The 25,015-nt window shown below is 40.6% G+C and overlaps 1 protein-coding gene and 1 long non-coding RNA gene across 3 annotated transcripts in view; both read left to right on the top strand.

Annotated features, from left to right (window-relative positions):
• LOC139564397 (uncharacterized) overlaps window positions 1–25,015 on the top strand; it is a 418,006-nt gene that overhangs the window by 195,443 nt on the left and 197,548 nt on the right. The window lies entirely within an intron of this gene.
• LOC139564340 (C-X-C chemokine receptor type 3-like) lies at window positions 18,035–24,348 on the top strand. 2 transcript variants are annotated; one of them, XM_071383805.1, is made up of 3 exons: window positions 18,035–18,107; window positions 22,284–22,673; window positions 22,852–24,348. In XM_071383805.1, the coding sequence occupies exons 1-3, from the start codon at window positions 18,105–18,107 to the stop codon at window positions 23,584–23,586; spliced, it is 1,128 nt and encodes a 375-aa protein (XP_071239906.1). In that variant the 5' UTR covers window positions 18,035–18,104; the 3' UTR covers window positions 23,587–24,348. The 2 variants fall into 2 exon arrangements, with proteins under 2 accessions (XP_071239906.1, XP_071239905.1); XM_071383804.1 differs by lacking the exon at window positions 18,035–18,107 and having other exon boundaries at window positions 22,160–22,673.

Below are 25,015 nucleotides of genomic sequence, written 5' to 3'. Positions count from 1 at the left end.
ACGCAAAGGAGGACCTCAGGATGGCATGCTCAAAAGCTCAAGTTATAGGCCCTAGATATATCCGTCTGTGATTTAATTCGATATAGGTGTTAGAAACATCATAACGAAGTTATTTTAAACCGAGTTATATCAGTTTATGCGAGTATATTGCTATTTTTGGAATTTCCTTAGTATTGCGTTTTGAAGATTTGGGCATGTCTGCGCCACATAGCTATTGTTAGCTGCTAATTCCAAAGTTGAAGAGGACGTTTTACAACCGAGCAACGATTCTTTTGGACAAAGGACAACTTGCCCAAGATTCTGATGGAAGCTCGTCCAAAAGTAAGAGCTATTTATGATGTTATTCCGTATTTATGTGGAAAAATGTAAAAGGATTTGTCCGCCATTATTGCGGCACTGGTCTGGCTGTAAGGCACACTGTATGTCTAGTAACGTTAATTTAAAAAAATCTAACACAGCGGTTGCATTAATAACTAATGCATCTTTCATTTGCTGTCCAACCTGTATTTTTTAGTCAAGTTTACGATTATTTATCGATTAGATTAGGTGCCTCTCCAAGATGGCGCCGGCCAGAATGCATGAAATGTTGCTACTGGTCACATTGTATAACCACGATTTGTGCTGCTAAATATGCACATTTTCGAACAAAACCTATATGCATTGTGTAATATGATGTTACAGGACTGTCATCTGATGAAGTATATCAAGGTTAGTCAAATTATATATCTTTTGCTGGATTGTTACGATCGCTAACATTTGCTGCTGGTAAATGCGGTTGTGTTTCTGGCTATTGTGGTAAGCTAATATAATGCTATATTGTGTTTTCGCTGTAAAACACTTAAAAAATCTGACATTGGCTGGATTCACAAGATGTTGGGCTTTCATTTGCTGTACGCTGTGTATTTTTCAGAAATGTTTTATGATGAGTAATTAGGTATTTGACGTTGGTCTCTGTAATTATTCTGCCTGCATCGACGCTATTTCAGATTGCAGCTGCAATGTAGAACTGTGATTTATACCTGAAATATGCACATTTTTCTAACAAAACATATGCTATACAATAAATATGTTATCAGACTGTCATCTGATGAAGTTTTTTCTTGGTTAGTGGCTATTTATATCTTTATTTGGTCGAATTAGTGATGGCTACCTATGCAGGAAAAAAATGGTGGGAAAAAAAAGTTGTGTCTTTTGCTATGGTGGTTAGCTAATAGAAATACATATTGTGTCTTCCCTGTAAAACATTAAAAAAAAATCAGAAATGATGGCTGGATTCACAAGATCTGTATCTTTCATCTGGTGTCTTGGACTTGTGATTTCATGAACATTTGATTATATGATATCCCTGTAGCTTTAGGCTAGGCTATGCTAGTCTGCTTTTTTGATGGGGGGGGATCCCGGATCCGGGTTTGTGGCTCGTTAGAGGTTAACATATAAACACAGACACAGGAGACACAGTAAAAATTAGCTTTTTTAAAATAATAAATCTGGTAGCTCTCAAAAGAGTCTTTGCTTTGCTGAGCAATTTGTTTTCTTGAGTGTGCTGCCTGCCTGCCATCAGAGGAGTAGATCTGTGAATAATGAAAAGTTAATAAATTATTGCCACGCTTTCACATAGAGGCCAGGTTTACATTTTAGTCATTTAGCAGACGCTCTTATCCAGAGCGACTAAGGTTAAGTGCCTTGCTCAAGGGTACATCGACAGATTTTTAACCTAGTCTGTTCGGGGATTCAATAGAACTAAGTCTGATGACTCTAATGTGAAGGGGGGTCGAAGGAGACAGAAATTAGTAATCACTGCCATGAGGTGACCATGCATTCAACACGCGCGTTCACGTGAGAGGCAGCTCCGTTCCATCTCTCAATTGAAGTCGATGTAATTCTCCGGTTGGAACGTTATTCAAGATGTATGTTAACAACATTCTAAAGATTAATTCAGTACATCATTTGACATGTTTCTACTGACTGTAACAGAACGTTTAGACATTTCGTCACGTTATAGTGGTCGCGCTTTGAGACTTTGGTTAGGGTGTTTGGTAAACAATTCGAAAGTAGCTAATTTGACATAAATAACGGACATTAACGAACAAATCAAGCATTTATTGTGGACCTGGGATTCCTAGGACTGCATTCTGATGATTTCATCAAAGGTAAGGAAACATTTATCATGTATTTTCTGGAGTCCAACATGGCGGCTAATTTGGCTATTCATCTGAGCTCCGTCTCAGATTATTGCATGGTTTATTTTTCTGTAAAGTTTTTTTTGAAATCTGACACAGCGGTTGCATTAAGGAGAGGTATATCTATAATTCCATGTGTATAACTTGTATTATCATCTATATTTATGATGAGTATTTCTGTTGAAACGATGTGGCTATGCAAAGTCACTTGATGTTTTTGCAACTAGTGAATCTAACGCCTCAATGTAAACTCAGATTTTTTTATATAAATATTTACTTAATCAAACAAAACATGCATGTATTGTGTAACAAAGTCCTGTGAGTGTCATCTGATGAAAATAATCAAAGGTTAGTGATTAATTTTATCTCTATTCTGGTTGTTGTGAAAGCTATCTTTAGCTGGAAAAAAATGGCTGTGGTTTTGTGTTGACCTAACATAATCGTTTGTAGTGCTTTCGCTGAAAAGCCTATTTGAAATCGGACACTTTGGTGGGATTAACAACAAGATGACCTTTAAAATGATATAAGACACATGAATGTCTGAGGAATTTTAATTATGAGATTTCTGGTTTTTGAATTTGGCGCCCTGCACTTCGACTGGCTGTTGTCATATCGATCCCATTAACGGGACTGCAGCCATAAAAGGTTAAGAAGTCTTTTGGACCTAGACATGGCGCTCCGGTACCACTTGTCGTGCGGTAGCAGAGAAAACAGTTGACAATTTTTAGGGCCTTCCTCTGACACTGCCTGGTATAGAGGTCCTGGATGGCAGGAAGCTTGGCTCCAGTGATGTACTGGGCCGTTCGCACTACCCCCTGTAGTGCCTTGCAGCCGGAGGCTGAGCAATTACCAAACCAGACAGTGGTGCAACCAGTCAGGATGCTCTCGATGGTGCAGCTGTAGAACTTTTTGAGGATCTGGGAACCCATGCCAAATCTTTTCAATCTCCTGAGGGGTAATAGGCTTTGTCGTGCCCTCTTCACGACTGTCTTGGTGTGTTTGGGCCATGATAGTTTGTTGGTGATGTGGATACCAAGGAACTTGAAGCTCTCAACCTGCTCCGCTACCGCCCCGTCGATGAGAATGGGGGCGTACTCAGCCCTCCTTTTCCTGTAGTCCACAACCATCTCATTTGTCTTGATCATGTTGAGGGAGAGGCTGTTGTCCTGGCACCACAAGGCCAGGGCTCTGACCTCCTCCCTATAGGCTGTCTCATCGTTGTCGGTGATCAGGCCTAACTGTTGTGTCATCGGGAAACTTAATGATGGTGTTGGAGTCGTGGCACAGTTGATGTGTCAGATGCTTCACATTGTTACTTGAACTATCTAACTTATTTTCTGCAGAAGAGTGTACTCTGGGCCTTCCTTTCCTGTTGCGGTCCTCATGAGAGACAGTTTCATCATAGCGATTGATGGTTTTTGCGACTGCACTTGAAGAAACTTTCAAAATTCTTAAAATGTATTGGATTGACTTCATGTCTTAAAGTAATGATGGAATGTTGTTTCTCTTTGCTTATTTGAGCTATTCATGCCATAATATGGACTTGGTCTTTTACCAAATATCTCAAATATCTTCTGTATACCACTCCTACCTAGTTGCAACACAACTGATTGTCTCAAACGCATTAAGAAGGAAAGAAATTCCACAAATTAACTATTAACAAGACACACCTGTTAATTGAAATGCATTCCAAGTGATTACCTCATGAAGCTGGTTGAGAGAATGCCAAGAGTGTGCAAAGCTGTCAAGGCAAAGTGTGGCTACTTTGAAGAATCTCAAATATGAAATACATTTTGATTTGCCTAACTTTTTTGTTTACTAAATGATTCCATATGTGTTGTTTCGTAGTTTTGATGTCTTCACTATTATTTTACAATGTAGAAAATAGTAAAAAATAATAATAAAGAAAAACCCTTGAAGGTTTGTGTCCAAACATTTGACTGGTACTGTATATCACTTGTTGCCCTATCCTTCTGTCCCGGTACAGATCTACTACTCACACCACTCCTCTCAGGATCCATCCCCCTTAACCCATCTTCCTCTACTTCACTGCCTCAGCATATGACAACTTCTGCACTACTCTAACCCTGGAAACCTCAACCTGCCTCTCTCACACGGGACATTTCTGATCCCCAGCCCCATGGGCACCCCTACAATTAACACATACCACTACTTTCCCCAATGCTACACATTCCTTTGTTTCCTGCCCTTCTGCGTACTTCTCACACCTAGGAACCTCCCTCCTACACACTGCTGCCACATGCCCATAAGCTTGACACCTGTAACAACGTAATGTTTTCAGCACAAAAGCTCGTACAGGATAACCACAAAAGCTTGTACAGGATAACTTATATATCCTAACATCACTTTGTCAACATCAAAACTCAAAAGAACAGATAATGACTCTTCTGCTTCACCACTCACACCACCCTGTCTGCGTCGCACCAAACGAAAAGCATCAAAAACCTCAGGAATCTTCCTTTTCAGTTGGTCAACTTTTACATTTACTGCCATCCCAGTAATCACTCCTTTCAATGGCACCCTTTTCTTGAGGGCAAAACAATTCACATTTTTTGCCCCCATTCATTTAACGCGGAGTGCCTTCTCCATCTGACCAGCAGAAACACAAACAATTATCACAAGACCAGTTCTGGTTACCCTCACTGATTTCGCAGCACCCAAATCTGTTTTCATCCACCCTGAAACCACAAATGGATCAGCCAAAAGGCAAGGGTCCACTTTTTCTACTGTCAGACTCTTCTTTATCCTGACCCTCGGTGCAAGCCTCGGGGTCCGAGAACTTCACCACACCTAACACCTCCGATACTTCGACCTCATCTTCCACCAAACAGAAAAATTGAGAGGTGAGAGAGGAAAGGGTGGTTTTACGAGAGACATATTCAAAGTCATATCTTCAGTGCAAATGGTAAAACTTTGGTATTAAAATAGATTCAGTATTATTTTTCTCCCCCAAAAATAAGTTGGTGTGTATACCAATTTGAAAACACTAAAGATATTAAACAACCTTTCAACTCGGTCAAATTCAGTCCTAATATTTGTGTTGTCGATACGGTTTGTTTGTTGCTCAAGCACCATAGTGAAGTATAATTTTTAATTTCACCTCTATTTAACCAGGTAGGCTAGTTGAGAACAACTTCTCATTTGCAACTGCGACCTGGCCAAGATAAAGCATAGCAATTCGACACATACAACAACAGAGTTACACATGGAATAAACAAAACATACAGTCAATAATACAGTAGAAAAATAAGTCTATATACAATGTGAGCAAATTAGGTGAGATAAGGGAGGTAAAGGCAAAAAAGGCCATGGTGGTGAGGTAAATACATTATAGCAAGTAAAACACTGGAATGGTAGATTTGCAGTGGAAGAATGTGCAAAGTAGAGAGAGAAATAATGGGGAGCTAAATAAATACAGTAGGGGAAGAGGTAGTTGTTTGGGATAAATTATAGATAGGCTATGTACAGGTGCAGTAATCTGTGAGCTGCTCGTGTTTTGTGGTACCAGTACCTGGAACAACAACATCTATAAAAGAGTTTCCTTTTCACTATTAGTACATTTCAGTTCCTGTATCATGTGGATTAGTGCACTCAGTCAAACTTGTTACATCTGTAACAACTGCCTTTTGAAACAATTGCCTTTTAGATATGTTTTGAGAACCTAATTTCACGGTTTTCGTTGAAACGGGAAAGATAGACGACAGGCAAGCAGGCGGCAGTGGAAAGAAAGGAGGAGGAAGAGGGGCAAGTTTAGGGTTTTAAGCGGCACAGTGGTTCCGAGTGAACTTAGGGGGGAGAGAGAGAGGTGCCCTTATGACTCATCTTTGACATGAAGAATAATGATAATGCATTTTATTTTAATCGTTTTTCACAACACTCAGTCACTTTACATACACAAGAAAATCAATAGGATAAAAAGCAATACAATCACACAAAATAAGTCATTATATAAAAGTAGACTAACCATGGAGAACACTAACCATGATGACAGACTAACCATGATGACAGACTAACCATGGAGAACACTAACCATGATGACAGACTAACCATGGAGAACACTAACCATGATGACAGACTAACCATGATGACAGACTAACCATGGAGAACACTAACCATGATGACAGACTAACCATGGAGAACACTAACCATGATGACAGACTAACCATGGAGAACACTAACCATGATGACAGACTAACCATGGAGAACACTAACCATGATGACAGACTAACCATGGAGAACACTAACCATGATGACAGACTAACCATGGAGAACACTAAACATGATGACAGACTAACCATGGAGAACACTAACCATGGAGAACACTAACCATGATGACAGACTAACCATGGAGAACACTAAACATGGAGAACACTAACCATGATGACAGACTAACCATGGAGAACACTAAACATGATGACAGAATAACCATGGAGAACACTAAACATGGAGAACACTAACCATGATGACAGAAACCATGGAGAACACTAACCATGATGACAGACTAACCATGGAGAACACTAACCATGATGACAGACTAACCATGGAGAACACTAACCATGATGACAGACTAACCATGGAGAACACTAAACATGATGACAGAATAACCATGGAGAACACTAAACATGGAGAACACTAACCATGATGACAGACTAACCATGGAGAACACTAACCATGGAGAACACTAACCATGGAGAACACTAACCATGATGACAGACTAACCATGGAGAACACTAAACATGGAGAACACTAACCATGATGACAGACTAACCATGGAGAACACTAACCATGATGACAGACTAACCATGGAGAACACTAAACATGGAGAACACTAACCATGATGACAGACTAACCATGGAGAACACTAAACATGGAGAACACTAACCATGATGACAGACTAACCATGGAGAACACTGAACATGATGACAGACTAACCATGGAGAACACTAACCATGATGACAGAATAACCATGGAGAACACTAACCACGATGACAGACTAACCATGGAGAACACTAACCATGATGACAGAATAACCATGGAGAACACTAACCACGATGACAGACTAACCATGGAGAACACTAAACATGATGACAGACTAACCAGGGAGAACACTGAACACGATGACAGACTAACCAGGGAGAACACTGAACACGATGACAGACTAACCATGGAGAACACTAAACATGATGAAAGACTAACAAGGGAGAACACTAAACAACAGAGAATCCGGGTAAGCATGTGTGAAGAGGTGTGTCTTTACACTCCTATGAAAAAATGGTGCCATCTAGAACCTAAAAGGGTTCTTCGGCTGTCCCCATAGGATAACCCTTTTTGATTCCAGGTAGAACCCTTTTGGCTCCATGTAGAACCCTTTCCCTAGGGGGTTCTACATGGAAACCAAAAGTTCTACCTGGAACCAAAAATGATTCTCCTATGGGGACAGCCGAAGAACACTTTTTTTCTAAGAGTGTAGGACTTGAATATGTGTATGGAATGTGAGGCTCTCACATGGAGAGGGAGTTCCAGAGTTGGCTAAAAGCCCAGTCTCCAATGGAGCGGAGCCTGGTTTGAGGGATTTTGCCAGTGTCAGAGAAGCTCAGTGAACAGGTGGGAGTGTAGGCATAGCATAGGCACAGGAAAACATGTTTTGCACGCACTATATCCGGTCAGCTAATACAGGACTAGTAAAGGCCCAGTGCACCACCTTTGTAAAAAAATGTTTTATATCATTATGTAACCAGGCCCTACAGCAACAATTTGTGTTCTAGAAGATAATAGAGGTTTGATTCCTCAAAAGGGGTTATATATATATATATATACAGTTGAAGTCGGAAGTTTACATACACTTAGGTTGGAGTCATTAAAACTTGTTTTTCAACCACTCCACAAATTGCTTGTTAACAAACTATAGTTTTGGCAAGTCAGTTAGGACATCTACTTTGTGCATGACACAAGTAATTTTTCCAACAATTGTTTACAGACAGATTATTTCACTTATAATTCACTGTATCACAATTCCAGTGGGTCAGAAGTTTACATACACTAAGTTGACTGTGCTTTTAAACAGCTTGGAAAATTCCAGAAAATAATGTCATAGCTTTAGAAGCTTCTGATAGGCTAATTGACATCATTTGAGTCAATTGGAGGTGTACCTGTGGATGTATTTCAAGGCCTACCTTCAAACTCAGTACCTCTTTGCTTGACATCATGGGAAAATCAAAAGAAATCAGCCAAGACCTCAGAAAAAACATTGTGGACCTCCACAAGTCTGGTTCATCCTTGGGAGAAATTTCCAAACGCCTGAAGGTACCATGTTCATCTGTACAAACAATAGTACGCAAGTATAAACACCATGGGACCACGCAGCCGTCATACCGCTCAGGAAGGAGACGCATTCTGTCTCCTAGAGAAGAACGTACTTTGGTGGGAAAAGTGCAAATCAATCCCAGAACAACAGCAAAGGACCTTGTGAAGATGCTGGAGGAAACAGGTACAAAGTATCTATATCCACGGTAAAATGAGTCCTATATCGACATAACCTGAAAGGCCGCTCAGCAAGGCCAATGCTCCAAAACCGCCATTAAAAAAAGCCAGACTACAGTTTGCAACTGCACATACTTATTTTCCACCATAATTTGCAAATAAATTCATTAAAAATCCTACAATGTGATTTTCTGGATTTTCTTTTCTCATTTTGTCTGTCATAGTTGAAGTGTACCTATGATGAAAATTACAGGCCTCTCTCATCTTTTTAAGTGGGAGAACTTGTGCAATTGGTGGCTGACTAAATACTTTTTTGCCCCACTGTATGTCCTCAGTACATGGGCAAGAAGATGAGAGCAACAGGAGTGGGGGGAGAGACAGATATGAAACAGACCAAACCATTATCAATTTCTATTGGTACAATGAAGATTGATCCAGGGCTCTACAGATTACGAAGAAAAATTAGTGTGGAACTTTGGATATGGAACCAGTGTGCTTGACAGGTGTTGCCCCACCTTGCACAAAACAATATCCCATTAGCAAGGAAGATATGGACGCTACTAAAGTAATGAGTAAAGATCTATGGGACATGGGTAAAGTTGAAAAAACACCATGTAATCCATCTACTCTGATGTAGATACCATATTACTTGAACACGACTGTTGTGAGTTGGTTTTGGATCAGCTCTCTGATGGGTATATAAAGTCATTCGTTGGAAAGCTGAGTTTATCTTATACACAGACGGTTCAAGCATTGTGGAGGGGGGTGTGAGGAAGGTAGGCTGGGCAGATACTACAATGGACAACGTGATAATACCAGGCACGTTAGATTTGAGGAAAGCAGACATTCACTTTATGAGTGGCACAATGCTTAACTATTGCATACAATTCTCTAATTGGGAATAACTCCCGAGAGGGGACATGATGTAGTGCCAGCACAGTGGGTGATGGTAAAAAAATATGTGACAGACACAATAGGGCCAAAATGGGAAGGTCTTTAACAAATTTTGCTCATAACGAGGTCAGCAGTAAAGGTCCAGGTAAAATCACGATGGATACATGTCACTCATTGCAAGGTTGTCCATGTCGATGACAAAGCGGAGCCTGGAGAATAAAGAACTGATTGATTAGCAATCGGGGGCCAATCTCAGGTGAAGAAGCATAGTAAGATAATCAGAACCTGATAAGCTTCTATGTTGTATACTGCAGTCATCATATTAGGGATATCTAGGTGAAAAGTACAACTTTTTCCTGAAAATCAGGACATGCTTACTTAGGGAAATCTATGTGAAATATCAATTTCTATTGAAACCAGGACATGTTACTTTCACTTTTTTGTTTCCTTCGTTACAGGTTATGAGAATCTACCATCTGAGGCTGCAGCAATATCCCTTGACTGTACCTGAAACGATACAAGATCACCGGTGAAGTGCAACCAGTGGAACGGAAGAAGAATTCCTCACTACTGGCAGACTGTCAGAACATCATGTCTAATAGTTATCTATGTGGGACTGATACCAGTGTGGAAGAGCTGGTCACTTTTAAAGGACTTGGTGAATGATTACCTTGACAAAGGGACGATTGAATATTATTGTCTTGCAGACAAGTGAAAGATGTTTGAAATGATTTTCCTTGTGAGTTTCCTCCTAATACAGGATGTGGGTGGTGTTTCCATATCTAACACAACGATACATCAGCAGGATGAGGGACACTCGGGTGTCAATACGTTTCTAGCTCTCTCTCTACACTATGCCACAGTAGTCAATCAAAGTAGGTGTTGGGTTTGTACTTACGCTCCATTCACATCAAGGCCAGGTATTCCATTAAGGGCTATTCCTCTTAACCAGAGTGAAATGTTGGTTATATGGAGAGATGTTAATTGGTATAAGGTGATTATTGGTACTAATTGGGGTGAGAATGTTGAGTATCAACATACAAGAGTACCTAGTTCTGCAGATAGGTGCTGGAGGAGGCCTGATACTCCTGGATGTGTGTCCATTCAACAACATGTGGATGAGTTGGGGGTGGAGCTGACATCCTGGAGTGATAGGTACCTTCCTTCATTTGAGGTTACCAATGTCACTAATCAGCGACCACCTTACCTAGTTCTTACACATGCCCCTGTTGGGGGGTTATGTTGTAATAGGTAATTCTCTCTGAACTTATCTCAACTGCACCAGGACGCGTTTGTCAAAGTAGGACAGAGTAAGTGTGATCAGACAACAGATCTATCTATCTGCCTGTGACAGTACTAAGGTTGCGGAATGTCTGTTGAATTGACTCTCAGTAAGGGCACTACTTTTTGTGTCAATACCTTTGGTAATATCATCAATAATGGTATGATAGTGCCTACTGGGACTTACTTTATCTGTGGCTCCTATGCCTATTCCTGGTTACCAAAGTTGTGGTAAGGGACGTGTTATTAGGGTTGTGTTATTTGGGATATGTAGTACCCCATGTAAGACATTCTGTGAATTCTCTTTTTTCACAGCGTCATAAATGTGTGATTACAGAAACGGAGAGATTCTTTGCGATTGTTTTTCCCTCTTATGGTATTTCTAAAATAGTGTGGGAAGTTATTAATATGGCTAACTCTTTGGAAATCCTAGCTAATAGAACAGCTGAGATTCTTAAGTTAATTACTGCTGAGATGGTTTCCATTCGGACTGTGGCGATGCAAAATCATTTAGCGCTTGATTATCTTCTGTCTGCACAAGAGGGTACATGTGCTGTTATTGGTGCTGAATGCTGTACTTACATTCCTGATAATTCTGAAGAAATAACTGACCTAATCCAAAAGATCAGGACTGAGGGCGCTAAATATCATGATTACAATCCAGATGATCTGGGCTTAGTCATGTGGTTGTCTTCCACATTCGGTACATGGGGGAAGTTTTTTGGTGGGCATGATACTTCCAATAGTGGGAGTTGTGGTCATTTTTGTCATCCTCATCCAGGTTATCAAGTGTGCTATTGGACGATGTTTGTCTGCTAAAATCCGATGGTTACGTGATGGGGGATATCATAAGATTCATTAACCGTGTCCTTTTGGAGATGGGTGTCAGTGGTGTTCACAAGAATGTGATGGGGATCACAAGGGTTCTCATCATCACACCAAGCCTCATGATTGTGGTCAATGTGTCCGTGGAAACTGTCCTCGGTGCTGTAACGAACCATGCTCTCTCAGATGTGGTATCACACCTATTAATGCCTCTTTTCTATAACTTTGTCTGAAATCTATTTCTTATTGCGGCAAGTAAAATATGCCCTTTGTGTTTTATAGGAATGCAAGGTGTTTAATGTGAATGATTTTATGCTTACTGCTAATGTTTTTATTCTGTCTATTTTTTTATATTTTTGAAAAATACATTGAAGTATATTTATTTTTAAAATGGTCTAGGGGGTGAGTATAAGAATATTTTTAAGATAAATACACAACGCAGAGGATAAGAGGACGAGAGTACTAACAACTAAATAGAATACTAATGGTCAATAGGGAATTGTCAATTGAAATAGTTGGTTCAGTTCAACAGCTGTTTAGAATCTCTGGAAGGTCAGTCCTGAACTCAGAGCTACGTGTGCCATGTTTTCATTGGTCTGTACATTGAGTCTGGAGCAGGATACTTGTTATTTGGCCATTGGCCCAGTTGTACTGCAATGACTTCTGATTGGTCAACCCCAGGCTAGGGTGGGGGGTTATAAGTGGCATCCTATTTCTTTGTTCTGTGGAGAAAAGCTGAGGACAGGGGGAATGAACATCTACCATCTACCTTCCAGCATAACATCTATGATTTGTCCTATTATTTGTGTGGCTGTAGATATGGTTTGTTTGCTGGTCAAGCTTAGCGTCACCATAGTGACATAAAATCACAGACCATGTTGTTGTTCCAGGAACTGGTAAGACAAAACACATCTGTAAAAGAGGTTCATTTTTACTATTAGCACATTTCAGTTCCCATACCACATGGAAGTAGTGTACTCAGTCAAACCTGTTACGGTACACACAGGTGTAACGTCATGGGTATCCATGTTTTGGGTGGGAAAGAAAACAAAAACAACTGAGAGCCAAATGCATTCATCAGCAATGATGAAGCCAAGTTGTATTGTTTCAACTAATGAGAAATCCTGTGATTGATACATTAATCTTGCCTAAATGGATTTGAGTGAAACCTTTTGTTTGATGGTGACTAGGCCCATTCACACCTCTCTGGCCTACAGAACTTCTGGCATAAAGAGAGTAAGTCAACCATCTTTCCATCAGTTGCTGACTGCACAGGCAAAACCACAGTGCAGTTTTTATGGCTCAATTATGTTTTCAAGACTTTTTACCCTCAAAACATTCATACACTCGTTGGCAGACAGCATTTGTAAGTGGGTTACACAACCAGCACCACCAGTCATTCAGTTGGTTTATACCAGTATGTGTCCTCACATGACACTGATTACACTGACTACCCCTCTACTTCAGTAAGTTTCTCCAGTCCCATGGGAAACACAGTGTCCAGCAGCCACATGTTCCACCCTTTTGAACAAGCTGCAGCATCGCCCTCCTGAAAAGGTACTACACAAGATCTATACAAAACCTACTGATTTTACTACTTGATTGCTACTGAGATGTGTAGTAAACCAGTAGTGATTTATGTAGTAATTTAGGTAGTAATGAGTAATACATTGGAACATTTTACTACTGGTGAATCCTACATATTTCCTATTTAAATCACTACATATTTCTCCCTTAATGACTACTGTGTAACTAATGAGCTTGTGGGTATCTAATACTTAAAACCTACACATACTTAAACAATTCCTACATGTTCACTACTGAATTACTACACATTACTGCTGTATGCCTACTCAATCCCTATTGATACTACTTCCAGTGTCATCTGTGTGTGTGTGTCACTACTGAATTGCTCCTGATCCTTTTTCATTTCTGAAATAAACCCTTTTGAATTAAACTACTACATTTACTACTGTTTGCTTATTCAAAATCACTATTGACATCTTGTTCCAGTACTGTGTCGATACTAGACTGGTGCGTGCACATGTTATTTCCTCAAGTTTCTAACTGTAATTATATCATGAAACAAGAAATAATACGCTTATACAAACTTTATAGCACTTTTGTACATTCAATTAATTACAAATACATTTATTTTTTTTAAAGTTTTTTTTGTTAGTCCCTTTGAGTCCTTGTTTTCATTCAACTTTTATCTTCAGTGTCACGGATCCCTCTGGAACTGCCATTAAGCACACTTGGTCCCAATTCCCTTTGATTAGTAATTGTATAAGTGTGCCCTTTGTTCGCCTTTATCCTGTTGATTATTGTTACAATGTCCGTTGATCGCGTGAGTACCTGTGGTGTGTTGTTTTGGCTTTCGTGCTGCTTGTATTGCGCAGATGATTACGGGTCTCATCCCGTGTGGTGTCATTGTGCGCTTGTGTTATTTATTCGAGGTACTCCTCGTTCTTTTGTTTGCGTTTCAAACCGGTGTTTTGTATACATGTTTGTTTGGTCTTCGTCCCCGTGCCTTTACATGGCACGCTGTAATTTGGGTGAAATAAAAAAAAACATTACTCATTCCTGCGCCTGTCTCCCGACCCTTTATACCAGTGTGACATTCAGATCCTCTTTGTTTGTTGCAGCCACATTTCTCCCCCACGTAAACCTTTTTAGAAAATAAAGAAAAGTACAAAAAAACAACCAATTATAAGCCATTATCAATAATCTGCTAACGGAGGTCACATAATATAACACAGAGCAACATTTGATAAACAATGTTAATCTTACCAACAATGGCCTCCAGTCTTCTAACAGATGTAGGATCTTAATTTGAGCCAGTTTGCTACAGCAGGAAAATACTCCTGCAGCAACAGGAAATGTGAATTTTTATGTGAATTATAATTAATGGACATTTGTGCAGGGGTTCATACATTTTCGTAAGGGCAAATCAAGTCTGAAACTTATACGTGGAAATCCAAACTTTATACGCCTTTTTAAGGCTCAAATACACTAGAAGTTTGAATATCCTGTTGTCCATGACAATTCGCAGCAATAAAAGAGTGATCAAATTAAGATCCTACATCTGTATGTTGAGGGCTTTCTTGGCAAAAGGTTCAAATATGTAACTAGAATGGATAAGTATACCAATGGGAACATACTGTACATTTGCATACACACACACTTATTAGCTTGCGTGACAAAAACAGAGGCTACATGGCTACATTTCAATGGGGCTAGCAAACATATAGGCTAAACTCAATACATCTCTATGACAACGGCTAACGGCTAATACAATTTTGGCTAGTAATCTAAAAAGTTATATAAACGGCTAAACAACGATATGAAAGTATTCATAAAACATAAAGGAAAGTTAAACTTACAGATGGTGCCTACATAAGGGCTATCAAAGACAGGATGATAAAGAATGGAAGGTGATTACATTCGGGATTGTCAAAAACAGTAGCTAGCTAACAACAACCAACTACTTCCTGTTTTGCCTTCTTCTCTGGTTGCAAAAAGCCAGTTTAGTTACTATTGAAAAGACTGTTTAGTAAAGCAGTAGTGTTTTGGCTAGTTAAGTACTACCAACATCCAGTAAAAATCTCTACCTGATTACAACTGGAAACACTACTGTTTTCTTACTTGAGTAGTGCATAAACTACACATTCACCACACAATCCCTACAAGTCTCTAAATAGTCACAAATGCACAAATAGGTTTTGTGTAGTAAATCAGTAGTACTTTTTCAAGAGGGCACGTTATGGTGAGGATTAATTGATTAATTGTTAATCAGCCCAGAATAACAATGTGAATCACCATACGTTGCTACACAGTAACAAAGAGGAAACATTATTTTTGAAAAAACAACGCTGTTTCCCTTCATAATTACTGATCACGTGCATCGGTCATATTTTCAACTGTCTCCGTTTCTGTTAATAAAACCCATCTTGAATGGGTGAAGGGTAGTGAGAGTGGAAGTGGGCTGCCTGGCAACTGTACTTCACCTTTCAAATGGCAGACCAAATGGCACATTACTTCCTGTTTACTCTAATAACTCATAATAGATCAATCAGGCCGTTTGTCCACAAAAATGTTTAGAATACATTTATATCCAATTTTGTGAGTGCATCTGTGCATCCCTGTGTGTGTGTGTGCATCTCTGTGTGTGTGTTTGTGTTTGTGTGTGTGTGGTTGGGGGTTGGTGTTGAGTGTCTTTGCAGGTGAACAGTGCTGAGAAGAGCAGAGTTTAGGGCCCATTATAGAAATATATAGAGGACTCATCATGTGTATATATATAACCTGTTTTAGCATGAACATTGACATTGAGGGCTTCCACTATGCGCTGGCCATGCTGTCACAGACGCTATATTGGCACAGATATAAAGATGAGATCTATCTCTTTGTGTCCCACATGCAGCTTGTTCTATCGATAGTTCACCTCACATAGTACAGCTGCACCGGACGCTGCAAAGGTGTTAAAAACACTGAAACTACACCATATGCACAGACCAGACAAGAAGAATCGAGACAGACACTGAAACAAATCGTGTGTGTGTCTGTGTGTGTGTGTGTGTGCGTGCGTGCGTGTGCTTGTGTGTATGTGAGTAGTAGGGGATGTGGTTTGATGGCTTCGGTGGGGATCACAACATGAAAGAAAGTAGTAGAAACAGGATGTAAAGAGGGTTATAAAGAAAGATAAGATTTTTTTAATCAAATACGTTGAAATCAAGATAAAGAACATTTGGTTCATTCATAATGAAAACCTTAGAGATCACAATGTCATAATACTAGTTCATCATTTACGATGCCATATGTCTGTGGCAGAGTTATCTTGGCCATGTGACCTGTTATAGCCTATAACTTGAAACAACTCCTGGCACTACTTGTCATAATGGACATTGGGTCCAGATTTAGAAATCAGGTATTGCCTGCAATCAGACAATTAGGTACTCACAGATTCATAGCACAGACACACCACCATGCAGATAGATATGTTAGTGTCAGAGACCGACACACACAGGAAGGGTGTCTTCTCACCTTTTTATCCCATTTCACTGAAACTAGAGAAAGAGCGAGAGAGGATAAGAGCGAAAGAAAAAGGGTAGGGCAGAGTGCGAATTATATCTCTTTTTCATGGGCCTAATGGGAAAGACATAATTTTACTGTAAAAATGTATGACCTTTTAATGTGGCATGAACACAACCAGTCATGATGTTTTCATCTGATTGTCAAACTACTTCTTTTTTTAAATCGACCTGCGCAAGTTCGTCCACTCCAAAATCATTCCAGCATCCAAACAGTGCACTGTGTGCACCTGCTATTTGATGAATGGAAAGACACAACTGTTACAAATTACTAAAAAGTCACATTCGGCGATTGTCATTAGGTCCACAGTTTTGTAGCCTGAATTAACTGATGCATCTTGCTGATAAATTGACCTTTAAAAAAAATAAAATAACTCAAGACACCTGAAAAGGGTCTGAAATACGGGACTGTCCTGGGATGACAACTGCAGCTACCTGGGAAAAACAATGTTTAAACTATGAAAGAAAGGTGGGGGTGTTCATTTCATTTGTATATTTACCACTGTAGCAGTACAAAATTGAATTTTAAACAAATAGGAGAATGGTTAAATTGGCATTACTTAGAGACCCTCCAAACTTTGACTTTTGTTGCATTTAGGGGTGCTCATCTCTCATTCAGGGGGATTTAGTCCCCCGTAATTCACACTCTGGGGTAGGTGGAGAGAGAGAGTTGAAAGTGTCATGTTGGGCAGTGATATGTAATCTGTTCAGTGTGACTATGTGGTTAATTGTGCAGCCTTAGCAGAGGGTCTTATCATCCTTCACCTTTGTGTTAGAATGTGCAAGCTAACAATGTTGACTTTTTCAACTCTCACCTCTTTACTTTATGTTGTGGCATTCAACAATGTGTTTATTAAGTAATAACACATTTATTACAAAGGACAGGAAAACAAGGTATATAGAATATAATAAATACAAATGAATGCTCATTCATAAAATAAATCTGACCACTAGGTAGTCTAGTGGTTAGAGCGTTGGGCCAGTAACCAAAAGGTTGCTGGATTAAATCCCCGAGCTGACAAGGTAAAAATCTGTCGTTCTGCCCCTGAACAAGGCAGTTAACCCACTGTTCCCCGGTAGGCTGTCATTGTAAATAAGAATTTGTTCTTAACTGATTTTCCTAGTTAAATAAAATAAAAAAATCTGTGATCAACATTGGGCCTGTAGAAGTATTACTTATGATTACATATGAATGGCTTTAAACTTATTTCCTCTCTACTAGTTCCTCCCCATTTACTGAAAATAGCAGTTCTGTTTGACATCATGCTCACAACAGCGCCAGCCCATCATCTCTGTGGAAACTGATTGACAGACTGCATCAATACCATTCAAAGGCATGGTAAGTGTCCCTATACACACATATTTCAACTGCATATACAGAATAATCACTATCATATTGAATAACAACATTGATTTTGTACAAATGGGTACACTTATTTTATTTGTCTATTTTTTTTTAAAATAACAGTTGGGAGTATTAATGGTATTATAAGCAATTTTACATAACTTTTCACAATGCAAATTGATATTAATAATAGGCTTTTAATTTGTTACACGCGCTGCAAAAATATCCTCAATTTGAGTCAGACCTAAGAAAAGCACCTTTACATTATGTGTAGGTGTGAACAGTCTTTGAAATAATCTAATTAAATTGTCTGAAGTGACAGAATCTCGACAGATGATCTTCTGATAAGGAAACCCCTACATTATTGACATTTGAAACCTGTTGAGAGGAAATAAAACTCAGATAGGGTTTCAGGTAGTGTGCCCATATTTCACAGGTGCAGTCCCGGGTATATAAAATATGTGTGAAAAGAAAGACAGTACCCACACATTTTGTTAAGATGTTCACATGTTCCACAATAACGCACCAATATTTTTACTCACAGTTGCATTATTGTGACTATATTCTCTGTCCTTCTCCTTCCTTCTCCTAGTATGTTTTGGACTTCTAACCCCTTTTTAAACAGAGCTAAAGTATTCTGGGTTGTACCATTGGATTTGTCTATGGATACCAACCATTAGTCTGTGTGATTAACGAGGGATGAGTGGTGTTTGTGAGACAAGGGTGGATCCTTTAAGGGGCCGGGGCTGAGTCTTTTTACAAAAATGTAGAGTCCGAATGGCTTGAACTACAAACTATTAAAAGCTATCTTTGAAAAGCTGAGACTCTCACGAACACGCACATGTAACATGTTTTGCTGAGACTCTCACGAACACGCACATGTAACATGTTTTGCTCTATGATTCTCACAAGCTACAAGAGCTGTTAGAAGGTAAGGGGTTACTCTACATAGAATATAATTGGTAATCCCAGGACATAGTGTCTCTAATACTGTAATAAGCTCACATAGTTGCTGTCACAAACTCTAAACAGTTGTCACTGACTAGTTAGATATTCATTTCCCAGCGAGCAAACACTTCTATACGTACAGATTTCTTTTAAATAAAAAATTGTCAATAAAACTAATGAGTGCAACTGGTTATGTCCAATTGTTTTGTGTTGTACATGTAGCCCTTGTTGTCCTGAAAAGAAAATGCTAAAACACTTCATTGTGAGGCAAAATATAAGGGTTGTAGATAAATGAAAAGCCAATTTTTGCTGGGGTCTCTGGACTGATAGGGTTAACTGAAGACAATTTTAGCGATGAAACTACAGAAAGCCATTCATATCCAATAGAAGAGTTTTAGAGAGCATTTTAGAAACCCTTAAAATAAGGGCTGTGTTTCGTGTAGGCTTACCCTAGCGTAACAGTCACCTTGTCCTAGAGAGATTTACACAGTTATCAAAACGTCATACTGTGGTACGCTATAGGAATGGCTGAACGAAACCAACTCCTTTCAGGTCTTTAGGACTACAAGCTGGAGAGCTCTATTTTTTTTTATTTATTTATTTAACCTTTATTTAACCAGGTAGGCAAATTGAGAACACGTTCTCATTTACAATTGCGACCTGGCCAAGATAAAGCAAAGCAGTTCGACACATACAACAACACATAGTTACACATGGAGTAAAACAAACATATAGTCAATAATACAGTGAAAAAAAATAAAAAAAAATAAGTCTATATACAATGTGAGCAAGTGAGGTGAGATAAGGGAGGTGAAGGCAAACAAATATATGTATAAATAAATAAAAATATAAAAGGCCATGGAGGCGAAGTGAGTACAACACAGCAAGTAAAATAAAAAGTAAAAAAACAATGGAATGGTTGGTTTGCAGTGGAAGAAAGTGCAAAGTAGAGACAGAAATAATGGGGTGCAAAGGAGCAAAATAAATTAATAAATAAATACAGTAGGTAAAGAGGTAGTTGTTTGGGCTAAATTGTAGATGGGTTATATACAGGTGCAGTAATCTATGAGCTGCTCTGACAGCTGGTGCTTAAAGCTAGTGAGGGAGATAGGTGTTTCCAGTTTCAGAGATTTTTGTAGTTCGTTCCAGTCATTGGCAGCAGAGAACTGGAAGGAGAGGCGTCCAAAGGAAGAATTGGTTTTGGGGGTGACTAGAGAGATATACCTGCTGGAGCGCGTGCTACAGGTAGGTGCTGCTATGGTGACCAGCGAGCTGAGATAAGGGGGGACTTTACCTAGCAGGGTCTTGTAGATGACCTGGAACCAGTGGGTTTGGCGACGAGTATGAAGCGAGGGCCAGCCAACGAGAGTGTACAGGTCGCAGTGGTGGGTAGTATATGGGGCTTTGGTGACAAAACGGATGGCACTGTGATAGACTGCATCCAATTTATTGAGTAGGGTTTTGGAGGCTATTTTGTAAATGACATCACCGAAGTCGAGGATTGGTAGGATGGTCAGTTTTACAAGGGTATGTTTGGCAGCATGAGTAAAGGATGCTTTGTTGCGGAATAGGAAGCCAATTCTAGATTTGACTTTGGATTGGAGATGTTTGATGTGAGTCTGGAAGGAGAGTTTACAGTCTAACCAGACACCTAGGTATTTGTAGGTGTCCACATATTCTAAGTCAGAGCCGTCCAAAGTAGTGATGTTGGACAGGCGGGCAGGAGCAGGCAGCGATCGGTTGAAGAGCATGCATTTGGTTTTACTTGTATTTAAGAGCAGTTGGAGGCCACGGAAGGAGAGTTGTATGGCATTGAAGCTCGCCTGGAGGGTTGTTAACACAGTGTCAAAAGAAGGGCCAGAAGTATACAGAATAGTGTCGTCTGCGTAGAGGTGGATCAGAGAATCACCAGCAGCAAGAGCGACATCATTGATGTAAACAGAGAAGAGAGTCGGTCCAAGAATTGAACCCTGTGGCACCCCCATAGAGACTGCCAGAGGCCCGGACAACAGACCCTCCGATTTGACACACTGAACTCGATCAGAGAAGTAGTTGGTGAACCAGGCGAGGCAATCATTAGAGAAACCAAGGCTGTCGAGTCTGCCAATGAGGATGTGGTGATTGACAGAGTCAAAGGCCTTGGCCAGGTCAATGAATACGGCTGCACAGTATTGTTTCCTATCGATGGCGGTTACGATATCGTTTATGACCTTGAGCGTGGCTGAGGTGCACCCATGACCAGCTCTGAAACCAGATTGCATTGCGGAGAAGGTGTGGTGGGATTCGAAATGGTCGGTAATCTGTTTGTTGACTTGGCTTTCGAAGACCTTAGAAAGGCAGGGTAGGATAGATATAGGTCTGTAGCAGTTAGGGTCAAGGGTGTCCCCCCCTTTGAAGAGGGGGATAACCGCAGCTTCTTTCCAATCTTTGGGGATCTCAGACGACACGAAAGAGAGGTTGAAGAGGCTAGTAATAGGGGTGGCAACAATTTCAGCAGATAGTTTTAGAAAGAAAGGGTCCAGATTATCTAGCCCGGCTGATTTGTAAGGGTCCAGATTTTGCAGCTCATTTAGAACATCAGCTGACTGTATTTGGGAGAAAGAGAAATGGGGAAGGCTTGGGCGAGTAGCAGAGGGGAGGGCAGTGCTGTTGTCCGGGGTGGGGGTAGCCAGGTGGAAAGCATGGCCAGCCGTAGAAAAATGCTTATTGAAATTCTCAATTATAGTGGATTTGTCGGTGGTGACAGTGTTTCCTATCTTCAGAGCGGTTGGAAGCTGGGAGGAGGTGTTCTTATTCTCCATGGACTTTACGGTGTCCCAGAACTTTTTTGAATTTGTGTTGCAGGAAGCAAATTTCTGCTTGAAATAGCTAGCCTTGGCTGTTCTAACTGCCTGTGTATATTGGTTTCTGGCTTCCCTGAAAAGTTGCCTCTGTTACCTCTGTGTCAGTGAGTAGACAGCGCCCCCTTGGGTGCACAATAGAGCAGTCTGTATGATCAGTTGGCATAAGGATATCATCATCTGAATTACAGTCCCAGTCATCTGAAAATCAACCCTCCAAAATGTAAAATAGCCACATATATCACACATAGAAATCATACAGGTTAAAGACTGAGGAAAAACACTACATTTGTCACTTTTTTTGCCATTGCATTTTACTCACACACTGTGATGCATTATTATGCTTAAATGTCAAAGACAATTAGTTCTATTTCACTTACAGGATTCCCTCATTGCCGGTGGTGAAAAGTTAACATTTACCAGAGTTGACCACTTCTCTGGTGATTATGATGGGGATGATAATGAAACCTACAGTGACACGTGCTGTTCTACTGGGGGTGTGTGCAGCATGGAGGAGGGCATGCGTTTTGACGCTGTGTTCCTCCCCATATTCTACTCCCTGACACTGGTTCTTGGGCTGCTGGGCAACGGGCTGGTACTTTTGGTTCTGGTACAGAGGAGGCGGAGCTGGAGCGTGACAGACACCTTCATTCTGCACCTGGGCATGGCCGACACTCTGCTGCTGCTTACGTTGCCACTCTGGGCTGTTCAGGCCGCTGGGGAATGGAGCTTCGGGACCCCCCTCTGCAAGATCACTGGAGCCATGTTCACAGTAAGGACTATACACATTAAATAAATAAACTGTTGGGTTTAGTTTACATTTCTGAGGAATACAATAGCGAATGGAATACAATTGTCGTCAATATGTTTTACCCAATTACAAACGTACTCTTTGTCTGAACTTTGTAACAGTTTTATAACAGTCTGATTTTCTCTAACTCTTAACTCAGATCAACTTTTACTGTGGCATCTTCCTGCTGGCCTGCATCAGTCTGGACCGCTACCTGTCCGTGGTCCACGCGGTCCAGATGTACTCTCGCAGGAAGCCCTGGATGGTGCAGGCCAGCTGCCTGTCCGTGTGGCTCCTCTCCATCCTCCTCTCCATCCCCGACTGGCACTTCCTGGAGTCTGTGAGGGACACCAGACGAGACAAAGTGGAGTGTGTTCACAACTACCCGTCGCTTTCCCAGTCTTGGTTTGACTGGCGCCTGGCCTCCCGCCTGCTCTACCACATGGTGGGCTTCCTCCTCCCCTCTGCCGTGCTACTCTTCTGCTACTCCTGCATCCTGCTGCGGCTGCAGCACGGCTCCCAAGGCCTCCAGAAGCAGAGGGCTGTCCGGGTTATCCTGGCCCTGGTGCTGGTCTTCTTCCTCTGCTGGACGCCCTACAACATCACCCTCATGGTGGACACCCTCTACTTCAGCAACACCCTGGTGGACACCTGCGAGAGCCATAAAGCCCTGGACATCTCCCTGACGACCACCTCCTCTCTGGGCTACCTGCACTGCAGCCTCAACCCCGTGCTCTACGCCTTCGTGGGGGTGAAGTTCCGCCGCCACCTGCTGGACATGCTGAGGTCCCTGGGCTGCAAGCTGAAGAGTGGAGTCAGGCTGCAGACTGCCAGCCGGAGGAGCTCCATGTGGTCTGAGTCTGGAGACACCTCCCACACCTCTGCCATCTATTAAGGACTTATCTCTCTATCCCAAGGTCTCCCAAACTATGTCCTAAGGACCCCAAATGGTGCATGTTTTGTTTTTTGCCCTAGCACTACACATCTGATACAAATAATCAGCTAATCGTCAAGCTTTGATCATTTGAATCAGCTGTGCAATGTTGGGCGAAAACCAAAACGTGCACCCCTTGGTGTCCGAGGACCGAGTTTAGGAAACGCTGCTCTATCCTGTTGCTCTTGAGTTGTTGTTGACTCAATAAGTGGAATATGAATGTGGCCTTCAGCCCACTCTAGCTTCCCCTCCAGCAGATTGGACTGGAGGGAAGGTTGTGAGAGCCTCCGTGTTTCACCATCATCTTTTCCCAATAGAGCGCTTATAATTATTTCCTATTAAAGAAACTCTTTGTAAAGAATGGAGCCTATAATGAAGTTACACATAAGTAAATCAATCAGTTGTACACACTTTAAAAATAATATTAACGTGATTACAAAATTATATTTCCACTATAAAAAAATATATAAAACATTTCTGAGTATGAAAATACCTTTTAGGTTTTAATTTTGTAATTTATAATTTTACTTACCTGCTTCATGTTTTGTTAAATGATAACTGGCATATGTGCTCTGTTATAGTTAATGCATTTGTTATTACTGACACATGCAATAATTTGATATGTTTTATCATAACAAAAATGCACAGTATCCTATGACAGGTTAGCATTTCAAGGAAACATAGTGAAATTCTGAATAAAGTTATATTTGTTATACTATCGTTCAGAATCTCTGTCTTTTAGTGGTTGGTTAATTAATAGATGTTTGTACACCAAAAATGAAAACCCCTAGAGGAAGCAAGACTCAGATCAGCATAAGACACAGACACACCGCCACCAAAGGCCTTTTCAGGATGATTCAACATCACAGACCAATCATAGACATGTATTGATATCTATGATTGTCTGGCATGTAGACTGGGGAATTGTGTCAGCTCTATACATCACATTTCTATCTGCAAACATTCCGAACATTCCACCTCACTGAACACAACATGGTAGGCCTGCTGGTAGCCTAGCGGTTAAGAGTGTTGCACAGGTAACCGGAAAGTCGCTGGTTTGAAGGTTACATTTTTTTTGGCAGATGTGCCCTTGAGCAAGGCACACAATTGCTCTGGATAAGAGTGTCCGCAAAGAGATAACATAATTACCCAAGTTCTCTGTGGTTTCAGCTGAAAAAGACATACTTTTACTGTGGCAGGAAGCCAAGTAAAGCTTACCACCATGGGGTGACAAAGCTTTGCACCAAAGGGCTTTGCACACAAAACATTAAATATAACACAGGAGTGAAGAGCGATATGAGAAGTCACCACCCAAGATGACGAAGAGACAGTCTGCCTCTCTTCCTGTCCCTTCTCTGCTTCACTACAGCATCTGTGCACCTAAATGTTT

Source organism: Salvelinus alpinus, chromosome 35 (assembly GCF_045679555.1).
Source record: "Salvelinus alpinus chromosome 35, SLU_Salpinus.1, whole genome shotgun sequence".
Classification (NCBI taxonomy): Eukaryota; Metazoa; Chordata; class Actinopteri; order Salmoniformes; family Salmonidae; genus Salvelinus; species Salvelinus alpinus.
The sequence above is the reverse complement of the archived record's forward strand: the minus strand, read 5'-3'. Positions and strand labels throughout refer to the sequence as shown.

Coding starts and splice junctions, on each gene's coding strand:
- LOC139564340 (XM_071383804.1), top strand. CDS start 22,242: ATGCTTAAATGTCAAAGACAATTAGTTCTATTTCACTTACAGGATTCC. Junction 22,674..22,851: donor TCACTGGAGCCATGTTCACA/GTAAGGACTATA, acceptor CTCTTAACTCAG/ATCAACTTTTACTGTGGCAT.